Raw genomic sequence first — 13,159 nt, forward strand, 5'->3', positions numbered from 1 at the left:
TGAGGCTGCTTCCAATCGTCTGGCTTGGAGGGAAGTTTAAAAGCTCCCAGGATCCTGTGCTCCAGTGGCGGCTGCATTCCTGAGTGGGAATTCATTCCTTCAGCCTGCCCCTGCTGTCTGCCTGGCCTTAGCTTGAGAAAGCATCTGGTTTCCCCCTTAGTTTGAGTCGGGTTTTGTCCTTTTGTTTCATTTACTCTCATGGTCTTTTGTTTGCATTTTGAGTAATTTGGAGTTTTGTATTTCTGTCTTAGTTGACTTGCTATAAAGCCTGAGAATTTAAGTTATACCATTATTTATTCCCCCTTTGGTGTTTTGTTGGTTATTTGCCTTTAGATCCCTTTTTGATTTTTATGTGTCACCAAATAAACGGCTGTGTGGCCAACCTTAACCCCGCCCGGTAATCATTATTTTCTTTATGTTGCACATTTCTCCCTCCTCTCTGAAGAGGAACGTAACAGCAGCATTTAGCTGCAAAACCTATGATTTTCTGTTCAGACAAGAACCAAGCGTGAAAGTTAAATGACAATATAATTATAGACTACTGACCTGTTGATTCCAAACAAAAAGCTTCAGGGAGTTGTACCAGTATTATGCCTTTTAAACAATAGAAATTAATATTCTATATTTTTCAAGTTGCAAGAGGGACAATCCTCTGTCACAAGACAGTTTTTGCGCACTTAGTCACACAAAAAGTCATTCCAAAATAAAGTGAAGTGAAAGTTTTGTTAAATCCTGCAAGGGGCCATGCAAGTTAAAAAATACACCTCTAGTTTAGCAAAACATTAGGGTATATTAAAATCCAAAGATCAGATAAAATAAAGAATGCTACCCACAGTTGTTATGAATAAAAAAACAACTATTTTTGCTGACATGCTTTATATTAGTTAATTTTTTGGTGCAAAGTTGGTTGGCATTATTTTATTTTATATAAAAATCAATGCAAACTTTTTCCTCAAACACCAGCCCCTAGTGGCTACTTAAGGTACAGCATCGTTTGTAATTTTAACGTTGGCTTCAAATTTGAAAACAGAATGCCAACAGTTTGTTCAATGTGTTAAACGTCAAATTCAAATGTTATGACCACCATTAAGTCAAATAGGTGGCTTGTTCAGTTGTTACCTCAAGTGCTTTAAAAATGGTAAAATTAAAGCAGAAAAATTAATTTTAACCTCAAGGAGGCAGAAGGAAAAAAAAATACAGATTATAATTGGACCTGATAGGATTCTGTAATGCAATGAGATTTATATGATTTGTTGTGTCCTTAGAATTTTTCCTTTATAAAAAACGTAATTATGCAGTTGATTTGATGGACATTTTGTACAATTTCTGCATAAAACAAATAAAGTTTGGAAAAAAGAATATGCACCTTGATTAAAAGTTTGCTCATGTTTTAGTTTATTTATCCAACTCCTAAGTACCCTGCCATCAAGTTGGATTTTCTGGGTTTAGACTCCTTCACCGTGTGATCTTGGGACAGAGAAGTCTTAACATTTCCTCAAATACCCATTCAGAACATTCAATGAAGGTGTTAGCACTGTCTCAAAGAGGAAGAAAAATAGAAGTTTCCTTGTTTGTTTGTTGTTTTTCATGTAACTAAGTCCAAAACTTGTAAATCTAATTGTGGTTTCTAGGTTCACTAGAGCTTTGTATATTTGACTCTTTCAATGCAACAGTTTTACAGCAATACGTCTCCTACCCACTGTAGCTGAAATCTTCTGGAGTCATTTGTGCTTTTCTTTGGGGTTTGCATTATTATAGAATATATAATGATAAAAATATATATTGTGTTAAACATAACAACCATATTCCATCTAACTATATAATCACAAATGAGTTTTGAGAGTGACATATGAGGGGTTGTCACCTGAGTCAGGAGCCATTGGAGCTTCATGCGCTTGGCTGCAGCGTAGCTGCACTCAGTGAGGCGCGGCTTGCTGTTCACATCCACCAGGCACTTGTTGTCGTCGTCATCAATGGTGGGACTGAGAAGCCCAATGTGCAGCTCCTGAGTTTGGGTGTAGTAGACACTCTGAAACAAACGCCACATCAGGAAATTTGACGTAGGTTCTAACGGCTTCGGCGGACATTTAGCAAAGCATTCAGCTGCAGCTCCCTGTGCCCACGTGTGTGCTCAACAATGCTCTAAACGAGGCTTGCTCCAGGGTTGCCTTTGTATATAATTGAGACATCCATGAGTTCTGTTTCTTTACATCAAATAGACGTTCTACTTTCTTGGATGAATGGATAACAATCAAAAACCAGGCAATGCAAAGAAGGCCTCATTAATTCAGGGAATGGAATGCTGAATACAAAATAAAGAATACTGAATAATTAGGCTTTTGCAAGGGGAACATTTATTAACATATTTTCTCAAGAAAGCTAAATATTTGTTTATATTAAGCAAGTTGTAAAACATTTATTTATTCACTGGTAGACAATATTTACTGGCAGAAAGTTCTTGCAGTACAGAGCAACAACTCAGAAATTGGGAGTAAGATCGCTCTCTTACAGTACAACATGAAATAAATAATTTTATTTTTTGCTTACAGAATCATGCCATCATGTAATGTAATTTAAGGATTAATAATTTCATTTGAAATTTGCTCAAATTCAAAAAACTTTGAAAACATCAGAAAGTAGTAAAGATCGTGCAGTAATTCAATTACTTGATGTTGTACTCATGAAAAAGGATTCAAACAACAATAAAAAGCTCAAAATCCATAACATTTTGGAGAAAGGGGACTGATCTTATTCTGTTATTTTTAGAGAATGTCTGACCTCAAGTTTGTCTTGTAAATGACCTGTGGAAACTTTCAGCTTTACACTCTGTTAGTGGAACAAATGCCTCTGCTTTACCAATCTCTGTGGAGGGTCAAGGCCCAGACACACTAGATACAGACCCAGTGCATTACACACACACAGCAGTGTTGCTCTGTCTGCCAGCCAGCATGTGGCAGAGCCTGTGAAACCTAGAGTTTATCCAAAGGCTTAGTCTCCCAGTTGGTGCTTCATTTTGAAAATCTTGCATTAATTTTTTATACTTTTTTTTCCACTCCACGTTTCTTCAGATATCTGCACAGCAGCACACAGTTCTGCTTCTGGGCCACCTTACAAACATCCTTTTTGTAGTTATTGCACACATCGACTGGAATGAGCACTGCCAACAAAACTTAAACCCTTTAACAAAGTGTCTGCACCTTTTTGTTGCAAAGCGCCACGTGTTTACCTGACCAGCACAAAGGACAAAACTCCCACATCCATTTTAAGCATTCATGTGACCCCCCTTTTAATTTTATGTTGTTGTTTTTGCCTGTACAAGCTAAACCTTTTTTAAAAATAACTCTCACTCCTCTTTTCTGAATAATGTGCATCACCAACACGAAGAGCCTTGAACTCTGACGTTTTGTGTACCATGACAGAGAGTCATCAACTAATGCAGATTGTGAAATTGTGTTTTGATTTTGTTGGCAAGTGTTTTAGTAGAATATCTGCTGTCAAACTGTGATTTTGTAACATAGCTCTGACATTACAGTCTCATGCAGAGCCATGCGTTTGAGGAGAGTTTCTTTCAATTCCCCCTAAATAAAGATGTTTGCACTCTTCACCGCTCTCAGTTGCATACAAAACAGTCTGGGTTCGGATATTTTACCTTTAAGGTGAACCACTTTTTGTGTATGGGGTGTTGTTGGGCTTGAAGTGCCCTTTTATGTTGTGTTTGGAAAAGACCCCTCTGCATTAAAAAAAATATATACCGGTACATTTTTTAAAACCCTGTACTTTTCCTTTGTGCTTGATTTTCCCAGCCACAGCTATTAAGCTTAAAACTCCTCACCAGACAGAAAAGGGACAAAAGCCTGCAGGATGAAACTTTTCTACGAATCAACAAGCTTTTTCTTTAAGGTCTAAGGATTACTGTGACTTTGGTGACTGAGAATCTACACTACCCGGTTTCCCTCAGAAATGTTTACAGAGGAGATGTTTTTTTAATGCAAAAGCAAGTAGTTGTTAGGAGAGAGAAATAGAGTAAAAGAGGCCTAAGGCAAAGATCTGCCGTTTGCATGCTGAATTATTTTCTTTATTGCATATTCCAATGCCCTGCACAGATTTATTTAGTGACCCATTGAAGGAGTACAACGCCTACATTAGCTGGACTACAGTATTTAACAGTGCAAAGCTGAATGTCTTTCTATCTTGATCAGCTAGAGCGATAAATATGCAATAATGATACAAAATTGGCTTAGATGTTTGTTTACATTTCATGTCCTTTGCAGATAATCCAGCGATTGAGCTCCAGTAATATCACACAAATTATAATTTAATGCTTTTTAAATAAAGAACAACTCAAATTGCCTCTTAGATCAGTAAAAGCTTAAAATCTACAAATTAATGAACAGAATTCAAACAAATGCTCAGGAGTGTCTTTGGCTAATCAAATTTAACTTTAAAGGCAAAAAGATTTACTTTATGACAAGTGAGTAGCAACAAATAATTTCACTAAAACTTTTTTCAAAAAGATTATCTGAACATCCTCTTGACTTAGATTTTAGTCTCCCTAATTAATAAATGGAACACAGTTTGTGTTTGATAGTTCTGGGGCTTTTGAGTTTCAGTCAAGTGATTTTTTTAGCTTCATTGTTAGATGATGAAATCAAACTCCTTCCTGCTCTTTTCTGCCAGTAAGTTTTTTTGTTTATGCTTAATTGTTTTTGCTTAATTTTGCAGCTGTTCCTGACTGGAAGGCCATGAGTCTGGTTCTGGCATAAGTGTGTGTGTGTGTGTACACACACATTCTGACTTCACTTGCTGCACTGAATTTCTGCTGCAAATATAAAAAAACAGCCTTCTCTTTATGCTGTATGTGACACTTTGCAGGTTTTATCCAACTTTGGTAAGCTGTGTCTGCGAATATACATTTACTCTACATGCTGCATCAAGTGAAAGCAGCAGAATGACAAATTATAACATCATATATTATCCTAATTACAATTTGTTAGTGTTGTAAAGTCAAAAAGATGGCAGAGCTACAATTTGCATTTTGTTTAGTCACTATGTAAAATGTTCTTCCATTTGACGTCAGTCTGATTTAAATTTAAATGTACATATGTTGGATTATATTTGCAATTCAATAAGATGCAGTTCACTATTAGATACCTTTCAATTTCCAATCCAGAATCTTTTTTTCCTTGTCTATCAAACAGATTGTTCACAGGATAATTTTTAAAAATGGCTTGAGGTGGACTTTGCATTAAACATTTCTTAAACCTTTTGAAAACAACAAAAAAGTTGTTTTCCACCACAGAATGTCAGGACATGCGATAAAAAAATTTTTTTTAGTTTAACTGTTTTACAAGTTAAGTTCATTTTAAAGTAACGTAAATTGATTTATTGAAATATGACTTTAACAACAGCACTTTCTTACCCATTGTAACCTTAATTGCAAATACATTGATAAATGCAATTTTTTCATATTTTGACATAAAAAACAGTAGTTCTAAGCAGAATCTTTAGCAAATATGCCACACTCAATGATACTTCTTAATGATTTTCTTTAAAAAAACACACAAAAAAACCGAGCAGAGATTTTCAGTCTGAATAAAAATATTCATACAAATTCCTTGGTTGAATAGACATATTAAATAATAAAAAATAAATAATTAGGATGTAAAGAAAGTTTTTTTTTCCCCTTGAAGTAAAATTAATAGGTTAGTTGAAAAGGGGCCCAAGTCCACAATTTTTCAAAATAGAGATGTTATTTGTTCTATGGTCTTCAAGGGAAAAGCTATCTGATTATGTGTGAAAAAGTCCCAAGTCCGTTGTAATGTATTGACCATGCTTGACATTTAAAATGCATTAGGTGCAAAATTCCTGGACTTGGGCCTCTCTTGCATGGGTTTAGCTTTATCCCATAGATGGCAGCACTAGTAATCCAATATGTCAGCGCCCCTGTTTAATTCAAAAAGGGCCCAAGTCCAGAGACTAGACTTAGTTTGCTAGTCCTCTGAAATGATAAAAGTGAGGTTCTTCATATTATAGCATTTGTAAGCTATGAACTGGTGCTAAATTTGGGTAAAGCATTAATCATTTGGTGTAGCCTCCCTTTAAGCTATGCAGCTATACATAGCTATACAACAGATTCAAATGTGTCTGTTGTGTATAAGAGCTGTTACACGTGTATGGAAAAGTTGAACAGTTGTGTTAAGGAATAAGTACAGATGTTAGGAATGTGAAACGTTTGGGAGATTCAAGTGGATTAAAGACATAAGCTGAGATCTGAATGAAAGCTCTGCATAATGAGGGCTGACAATGACTTGCTCAGACACTAATGGCTCGCAACAATCAGTATGAGCTGGAGGATGGGGGAGAAAATAGATGATTATGGTGATGTGCTACAATCTGAAGACACCTCCAGATAATTGTTTTTTGGAGCTGCACAAGCTGATCAAGACGTTCAGTGGGTTTAAAGAAAGGATAAATAAAATTTGTATTTAAAAGATAAAGCTATACAAAAAAGTAAACACTGGAGCAAAGTAAATGTGGAGTCTTTTGAAAATATGCCATTGTGTGTTTGTTTTTAGCCTGACCGTGTTGCCTCTAAGATGAGACAGATAATAGCAATATGTCCTGTCACGCAAAAAAGCGTTTTATCAAACATAGGAAAAATGACAGGAAAACTAAAAAAGATGAAAATGTACAGCAGTAGAGTTGTGGCAGAGTGAGGGTTCTCACCTGTGGTGTCATACCGTGACAGAGATACAGGATGGGGACGTTATCTCCATCTGGCCCCTGATCCAGACACAGATCGCTCTTCAGAGAGTTTTTTAGCTGAAAAAACCCCCAAAACAAATCAGAATTTATTAAAACAATATATTATTTTTCTCTAGTTTCTTCAACTCATATGAAAGTGTTTACTAAGGAAGCTTTTTTAACACACTCAAGCTATGTTTCTAGTCCAGTATGCGCCTGAAGTTTAATCCCCTCACAGAATTGGCTAAAGTGATGGAGTGTCAAATTTATTACATGTTTGTGTATTTTTATCTTAACTTAAATTATTCAAACAGACAAGTAAAGTTTTTGTTGCTTTTCAATACAGAATTGAGGTTAAAATCTATAGAAAGGTTTCCAAAAAAAGCCTTTGCACAGTAGTTTCCCATTCTCTTTGATGGTGACTAGGCGGCAAAAAAAGACAAGATTGTGAATTCAGATCTGGAATTTTATTGTTTTACTTGATTCCAATTGGCCTATTGTATAAATTATAAATTTTAGAAAACCAGAAACGTAAAGTTTAATTAAATGAACCATAAATCAAACAATGAGTTTTATAGACCCACTTTGATGAAAATTGTGTTTTTGATGTTTTTTACCCTGTTCTTGTGGAATTTTTCTGATGATGGAGGAAATATATAAAGAAAATTAATTTTAAAATTGCATTTCCAGGTATTTCTTTATACAAATCATTGGGAATCAGGAACAGATGAAAACATGCTGTTTTGAAAAGAGAGTAAATAAAATAAAAATTCAATCAGTTTTTAGTACTTCAATCTTGTTATTTTTTCGGTTCAGGTCGTTTTTCTTTTCACAAAAAGGGGATCATTTGTTACGCGGTGCGGCGCGTTGTCACAGTAACATGACAACGTACTGCTTAGCCAGTCCATCACAGGGCCATACAGAGATGACAAACCACACATGTTCACATCTAAGGGACAATTTAGAGTCAACAATTATCCTAAGATGCATGTTTTTTTACGTAGAAAATATGCTAGTTGGCCTACAAGCTCTCTGCTCTGCTCCATTCCAATCCAACCACTGCAGACAAATATATCCATGTATGTCTTACTTTTTCTCATCTGAGCTGGCATGTGTTTCAGAACTGCATGGCTGGGTAGCTCAAATATTGCTCGCCAGTTTTGTTGCATCAGTAATGTTAAGTTGGGGTTGTGAGGGACTGTAGGCTGGGTGATGGGATGTGGGGGCTGGCTTACCACACAGCAACAGTCCCACCCATTACTCAGAGGTGAATTTCAAACAAACAACTGCTGCTCTGCAGAAATGGTCTAGAAAAACAACACAGTTTTTTTTAAAAATTTTGTCTAAAAACGGGATAATCATAAATAAAACAACACTGGGTACAATTTTATAATAGATCAAAAGATGATCGGAGTGGGACTTAACCATAAAAGAGTTCAAATGAGACATTACAATGAGTAGAAGAACAATACCTTCCATTTTTATCAATAAAGAATATTAATAAACCAGATCATGTGTAAATCTGCTTTTTTCTACTCAACCTTAACTCACAGAGGAGAAAGAGAAAAGGCTGGTTGCATCAAGATGCAGCATCCCTACAAGTTAGAATATAGAGAACAATATACGAAGGGGCCCGACGTTAATGCCCTGTGTTTGTCAGCTTATCTATATACAAACACTAGGAAACACACAAAAAAGTCTATCTCTAACTTAGTTCAATTATTTTTTGTTTCATAAATGTGTGAAGCAAACATACTCTACTTTACCATCGTGACTCACTCTTTCAGACCCCGAAGGTTATTCATGCTCATCGTGACAAAAGCACACTTGATTGCGAGACACAAAATTCTCCATGGGGAGCTGCGGGGATGGTGGTTAATGTGGGGAGCGAATTAGGCAAACAAGAAAGATCCGAAAAATAAACAGTTGGGGATGATTTCAACTTCTCTGTGGCTTTGTAGATGTCTCCTTCAATCTGATAATCAGTCAGCCCACAGGCGGGACATGCAGCCATCAACGGCACACGTCTAAATGTTTCTAGCTCTGGCAAGAATTAAATAAATATGAAACACTGTCACCTGTGGAGGCAAAGACTCGGAGCCGCAACACTTAAAGGCACATTTACATGAAGGGCATCCACATATGGAGGCAGAGTAATCAAATAAGAAGTAAAAAAATCCTTTAAACTTCTGTAAGACATATTAGAACTTTGTGTAAACTGCAACAAAAGAAAAAAGTGGTGAAAGATACATGTACTAAAAGGATGCAGAGTTGAAATTGGTTTATCAGGCAAAAAGTTATCATTTAAATAAACAGTAGGCTACTTCATTTCTGATAAGTGATTGCAATAGGATATATATTGTTTTTGAGGTAATTCTATATGCATGTAATCAATCATAAAATGTGTTTGTGTATTTTCCAGCTAAACAGCTTAATGATCAAAAATGACTATTTTTTTAGTAGATTTATTTCTGATTTACAGTATAAATGCTATGCTATAATTTTATCTATAATAATTTATGTGTCAAATATCTTTTTTAACCAAAACACCTATGTATATAAGGGATAACGGTGACAAAGTGTGCATTATCAGAAATTAACGCACGTAGTGGAAGCCTGAACCATCTGACGCAAAGTTTACTGCGTTCATTACTGATAATGCACACTTTGAAGGCCATTACCCAGCTTATACCATGGTCACTTACAAAAGAAATAAAAATTCAATCAGTTTTTAGTACTTCAATCTTGTTATTTTTTCGGTTCAGGTCGTTTTTCTTTTCACAAAAAGGGGATCATTTGTTACGCGGTGCGGCGCGTTGTCACAGTAACATGACAACGTACTGCTTAGCCAGTCCATCACAGGGCCATACAGAGATGACAAACCACACATGTTCACATCTAAGGGACAATTTAGAGTCAACAATTATCCTAAGATGCATGTTTTTGGACTGTGGGAGGAAATTGGAGAGCCTGGAGAGCATGCACAAGATAAACATACAATCTCCACAAAGAAAGGTCGCAACTGGGATTTGATCCAAGCCTTTCTTGCTATGAGGCAAGACTGCTAACCACTAAAAAAATATATAATAAACACATATATAATTTAAAAGAAATGTAAGCATAATAATTGCCAAATAGCATTCAATAGGAAGTGTTTAATTATTCTCTAATCAGGAGATTTAAGGACTAGGTTGAAGGACTTTAAGCCATTTTTTCAAAATGTTTTATAATCTTAAAGCAAATCAGAATCAAAAGGTCAATAATTAGCACTCATGTTTCTTTGCACAGTAACACCCTGGTAATTAAATACAATTCAGAAAAGAGTCCTATTTGTACCCAAAGAATAAAGCTGAAAACCAAAATGAAACAGTTCTAATGTTCATAGTCTGAGGCAGCACTGTAGTATGAAGACATACATCTCTAAGGGAAATAATTGTTGGCAAATTAAAACACTTCTGTTTGTTCAACATTCCTAGTGAATATTTTATATGAATTTAACATTGAATTAAAAACAATAAAAACTGTTTGCCTCTTTTGTCGCTTTTCTGTAAAGACGACATAAGATGAAGTTAAGTTTTGTGGTAAGGAAAAGGAAAAGAAATTCTGCACATTTATGGGGAATTGAAGTGTGTGGAAACCAAAGATTTATATAAAGTAGACGGATAATCTCTGACATCGTCAGTAAGATTTAGAATGCTGAAAATGATTCCTGAAGTGGAACAGGCATACAGACCCATGCCATTGTGTTGAAAGGAGTTTTCACATCAAAGCTGCACACTTCTGTCTGGAGATAATTCACATTTTTTAAATCAGACAAATCTGAAACCAAATCAGGAAAACGATTTTCCACATGTCTACTTTGTGTTTGGTCAACTTAAATGCAAATTCAGTCATGGAGATCTACAGATCTTAATAGGATAAACTGCACTGAGGGGTTTTCTCTGCACATTGGAGACTGAGGAGGTCAATTGAGGTATTGATCAACAAATGTGCAACAAAAGAAAAAAGCAAATCAGTAGATTCTGATTAACTCACAACCTCATGTTGATAAAGTCATAAATACACTGAAGACTGGTTTCCAAGTTTACTACAGGCAGATAGAAAAAGGAACCTGTCCTTGCTAGAAGGTTCAATCTATGGACATACAGGATTAGATCTGGGTGGCACAGATGAGCAGCAGTGTTTGCCCCATCCTCGTTAACTCAACTGTGATACCGTTGAGCAATCACCCTGATCCTTGCTCTAGTGGAGCGGCTCAGTTCCCACAGATAAGTCTGTCTTTGTACTGGGCAGCTCCCAGCAAAACTGTGAAACAGCCTGAACAGAAGCAAGATGGTTCTGAAATAAAAAGCACAGCTTTTAAAGGACCTTGCCATCCTCATCTTGTTCTTTTTATTTGTTAAAAAAACAAAAAAAAACAATAAAGGGTATTTAGTTTTCCTTGGACAAGTTTTATTACCCAAACAATGACATTACTTTAAAAAAATGTGCTTAGTTATTTATGTAAAACTTACATTTTGACATTTTGATCTTAATATTACTTTTCTGAAATAATTTGACTTGTGGATTTCATCTGTGAATACTTCCTGAACCCCGTGTCTCACTAGATGATTGCTGGGATACGCTACAATCCCTTCATGTCCCTGAACTTTATTGAGCAAGTGTGAAAATACAGAGATGAATCGTTTTGACTGTGAAAACATTTTATCGTAGGAATGGACTTTCCTTTATTTTGTGATGCACTAAACCTTTCTAGTCCAGGTGGATGTTTCCTGGTTAAATCTGAGACAGTCGGGGATGTGTAATGCAGAAATATGTTGGATATTCCGTTTATTTTTATGTCAATTACTTTTCAATTATTTTCTTTTCTTATTATATAATCAAACAAACAAAAAGGATTATGCCATTTTTTTTCTTAATTGATATGTGGTTACCGAAAATGAATCCTATAAAAAACCCATTTGATTAGTTTCTTACTTAAATGTCACAAATAATGGATTAAGGAGGTCCAGTGATTAAAAATGACCTAGAAAGCAGGGATTCATTGTGGACCTTTGCATTACAAGGCAGCTATAAATTGGTGATTTGAAAAAATAAAACACAAAACCTCTGGTTGTTAGGGTGTCTGTTTAAGGATGCCCTTCTGCTTGCTTTGTTTGATGTTATTAGTTTTTCTTGATTGTTGGCACGTTTTGTGTGTAGTCCTTGTCACAGTGGTCCCATTAACCACAGCTAGCTTAATTTAAGTAATTATCCTCAGTGTTATGGCATTAAGATCATCTGTTATATAACTCTTTTTTTCATTTCTCCCTTGTTTTTCATGCTTACGTTTATTTATCAAAGATCTAAGTTCTTGCCACAAGCCTGACAATCTGGCAGATTATGATGGAGACATTTGTGGAGCACTTTAAAGTAATAAAATCCTCAAACTTCCATTACTTGCAGTTTTTAATCTTTCTGTAATCCAAATACAAAATAATTATATATGATTATATGTATATGATTGGAACTTGCTTTTATTTGAAAGGAACTTAAAAAAACGACTAAATGTTAAGATTTTCATGTCGCAAAATTGTGGATCTGTTTTTAAGATAAAAAAAAAAATGAAATTGAATATCTGACAGAGAAGACAAAGATGTCTTACAACTCCATATGCAATTGTGTCGCTGTACATCCTCATCTCTGGGTAGATGTTGACAAGGTACCAACGGAAAGTCTTGCACTGAAGTCTCTTCCTCAATGCCTTCCTTTCAGAAATGTCGCCAATATCAATCCCCGAGTCCTGGTTTGTGAATGAGGCACACACACACACACAGAATCCAGCTTATTGGGTCATAAAGGAGGGAATCAGATTTGATTTCTCTCAGTGCCTCACATGTTTTTTCCAGCTCTTTCTATGAACCGTATCTATAATGAATCCTGCCAACCAACATTTTTGGTCAAGAACCTTACAGTCAAATATAAAACAAGATGAATTTTGATTGCAAAGAAAATATAATATTTGCCTTTTCTTAAGCTGAACATTACATCCCCCATGTGTACTATCTCATTTAAAGTCAATGAGAGTGACCTCATATGGAGAGGTCTCAAAAGCAGCTGGCTGGTTTTCTAGTAAAAAAAAAAGATGGACTCCAGTGGTTTTTAAACTTTATTTACACACAATTAATTAACTTTTTATTTATGGAATTAAATCTGGGGCTGAATTTCATGCTTGTTAAGGAGAGCCCCCGTTAAATGCCTCATTTGTCAATGGAATTGCATGCAGATGCTCATCTGTTCATAACACTAATTTACATATTCAAGCAGATTACACACAAATCTGCATTTATCATAGGTAGAAGATTATATCATTGTAGATTGATAGTTTTTAGGAAAAGTTTACATAGTTTGAAATAAAAAATATGAATACAGACGA

General features: G+C 35.5%; 1 protein-coding gene across 2 annotated transcripts in view; it reads right to left on the bottom strand.

The window, feature by feature from the left end:
* The window catches only part of galnt18 (polypeptide N-acetylgalactosaminyltransferase 18), a 77,592-nt gene that overhangs the window by 3,772 nt on the left and 60,661 nt on the right, over positions 1 to 13,159 (bottom strand). The window contains exons 8-10 of one of the 2 annotated variants that reach the window (XM_004066998.4): positions 12,389 to 12,526; positions 6,727 to 6,822; positions 1,865 to 2,029 (exon numbers count right to left, since the gene is read on the bottom strand). In XM_004066998.4, the coding sequence (XP_004067046.1) occupies positions 1,865 to 2,029; positions 6,727 to 6,822; positions 12,389 to 12,526 (399 nt within the window). The remainder of the gene's footprint in view (positions 1 to 1,864; positions 2,030 to 6,726; positions 6,823 to 12,388; positions 12,527 to 13,159) is intronic. The other variant, XM_020713982.2, reaches the window with a different exon arrangement.

Source organism: Oryzias latipes, chromosome 3, assembly GCF_002234675.1.
Source record: "Oryzias latipes chromosome 3, ASM223467v1".
NCBI classification, from domain to species: domain Eukaryota; kingdom Metazoa; phylum Chordata; class Actinopteri; order Beloniformes; family Adrianichthyidae; genus Oryzias; species Oryzias latipes.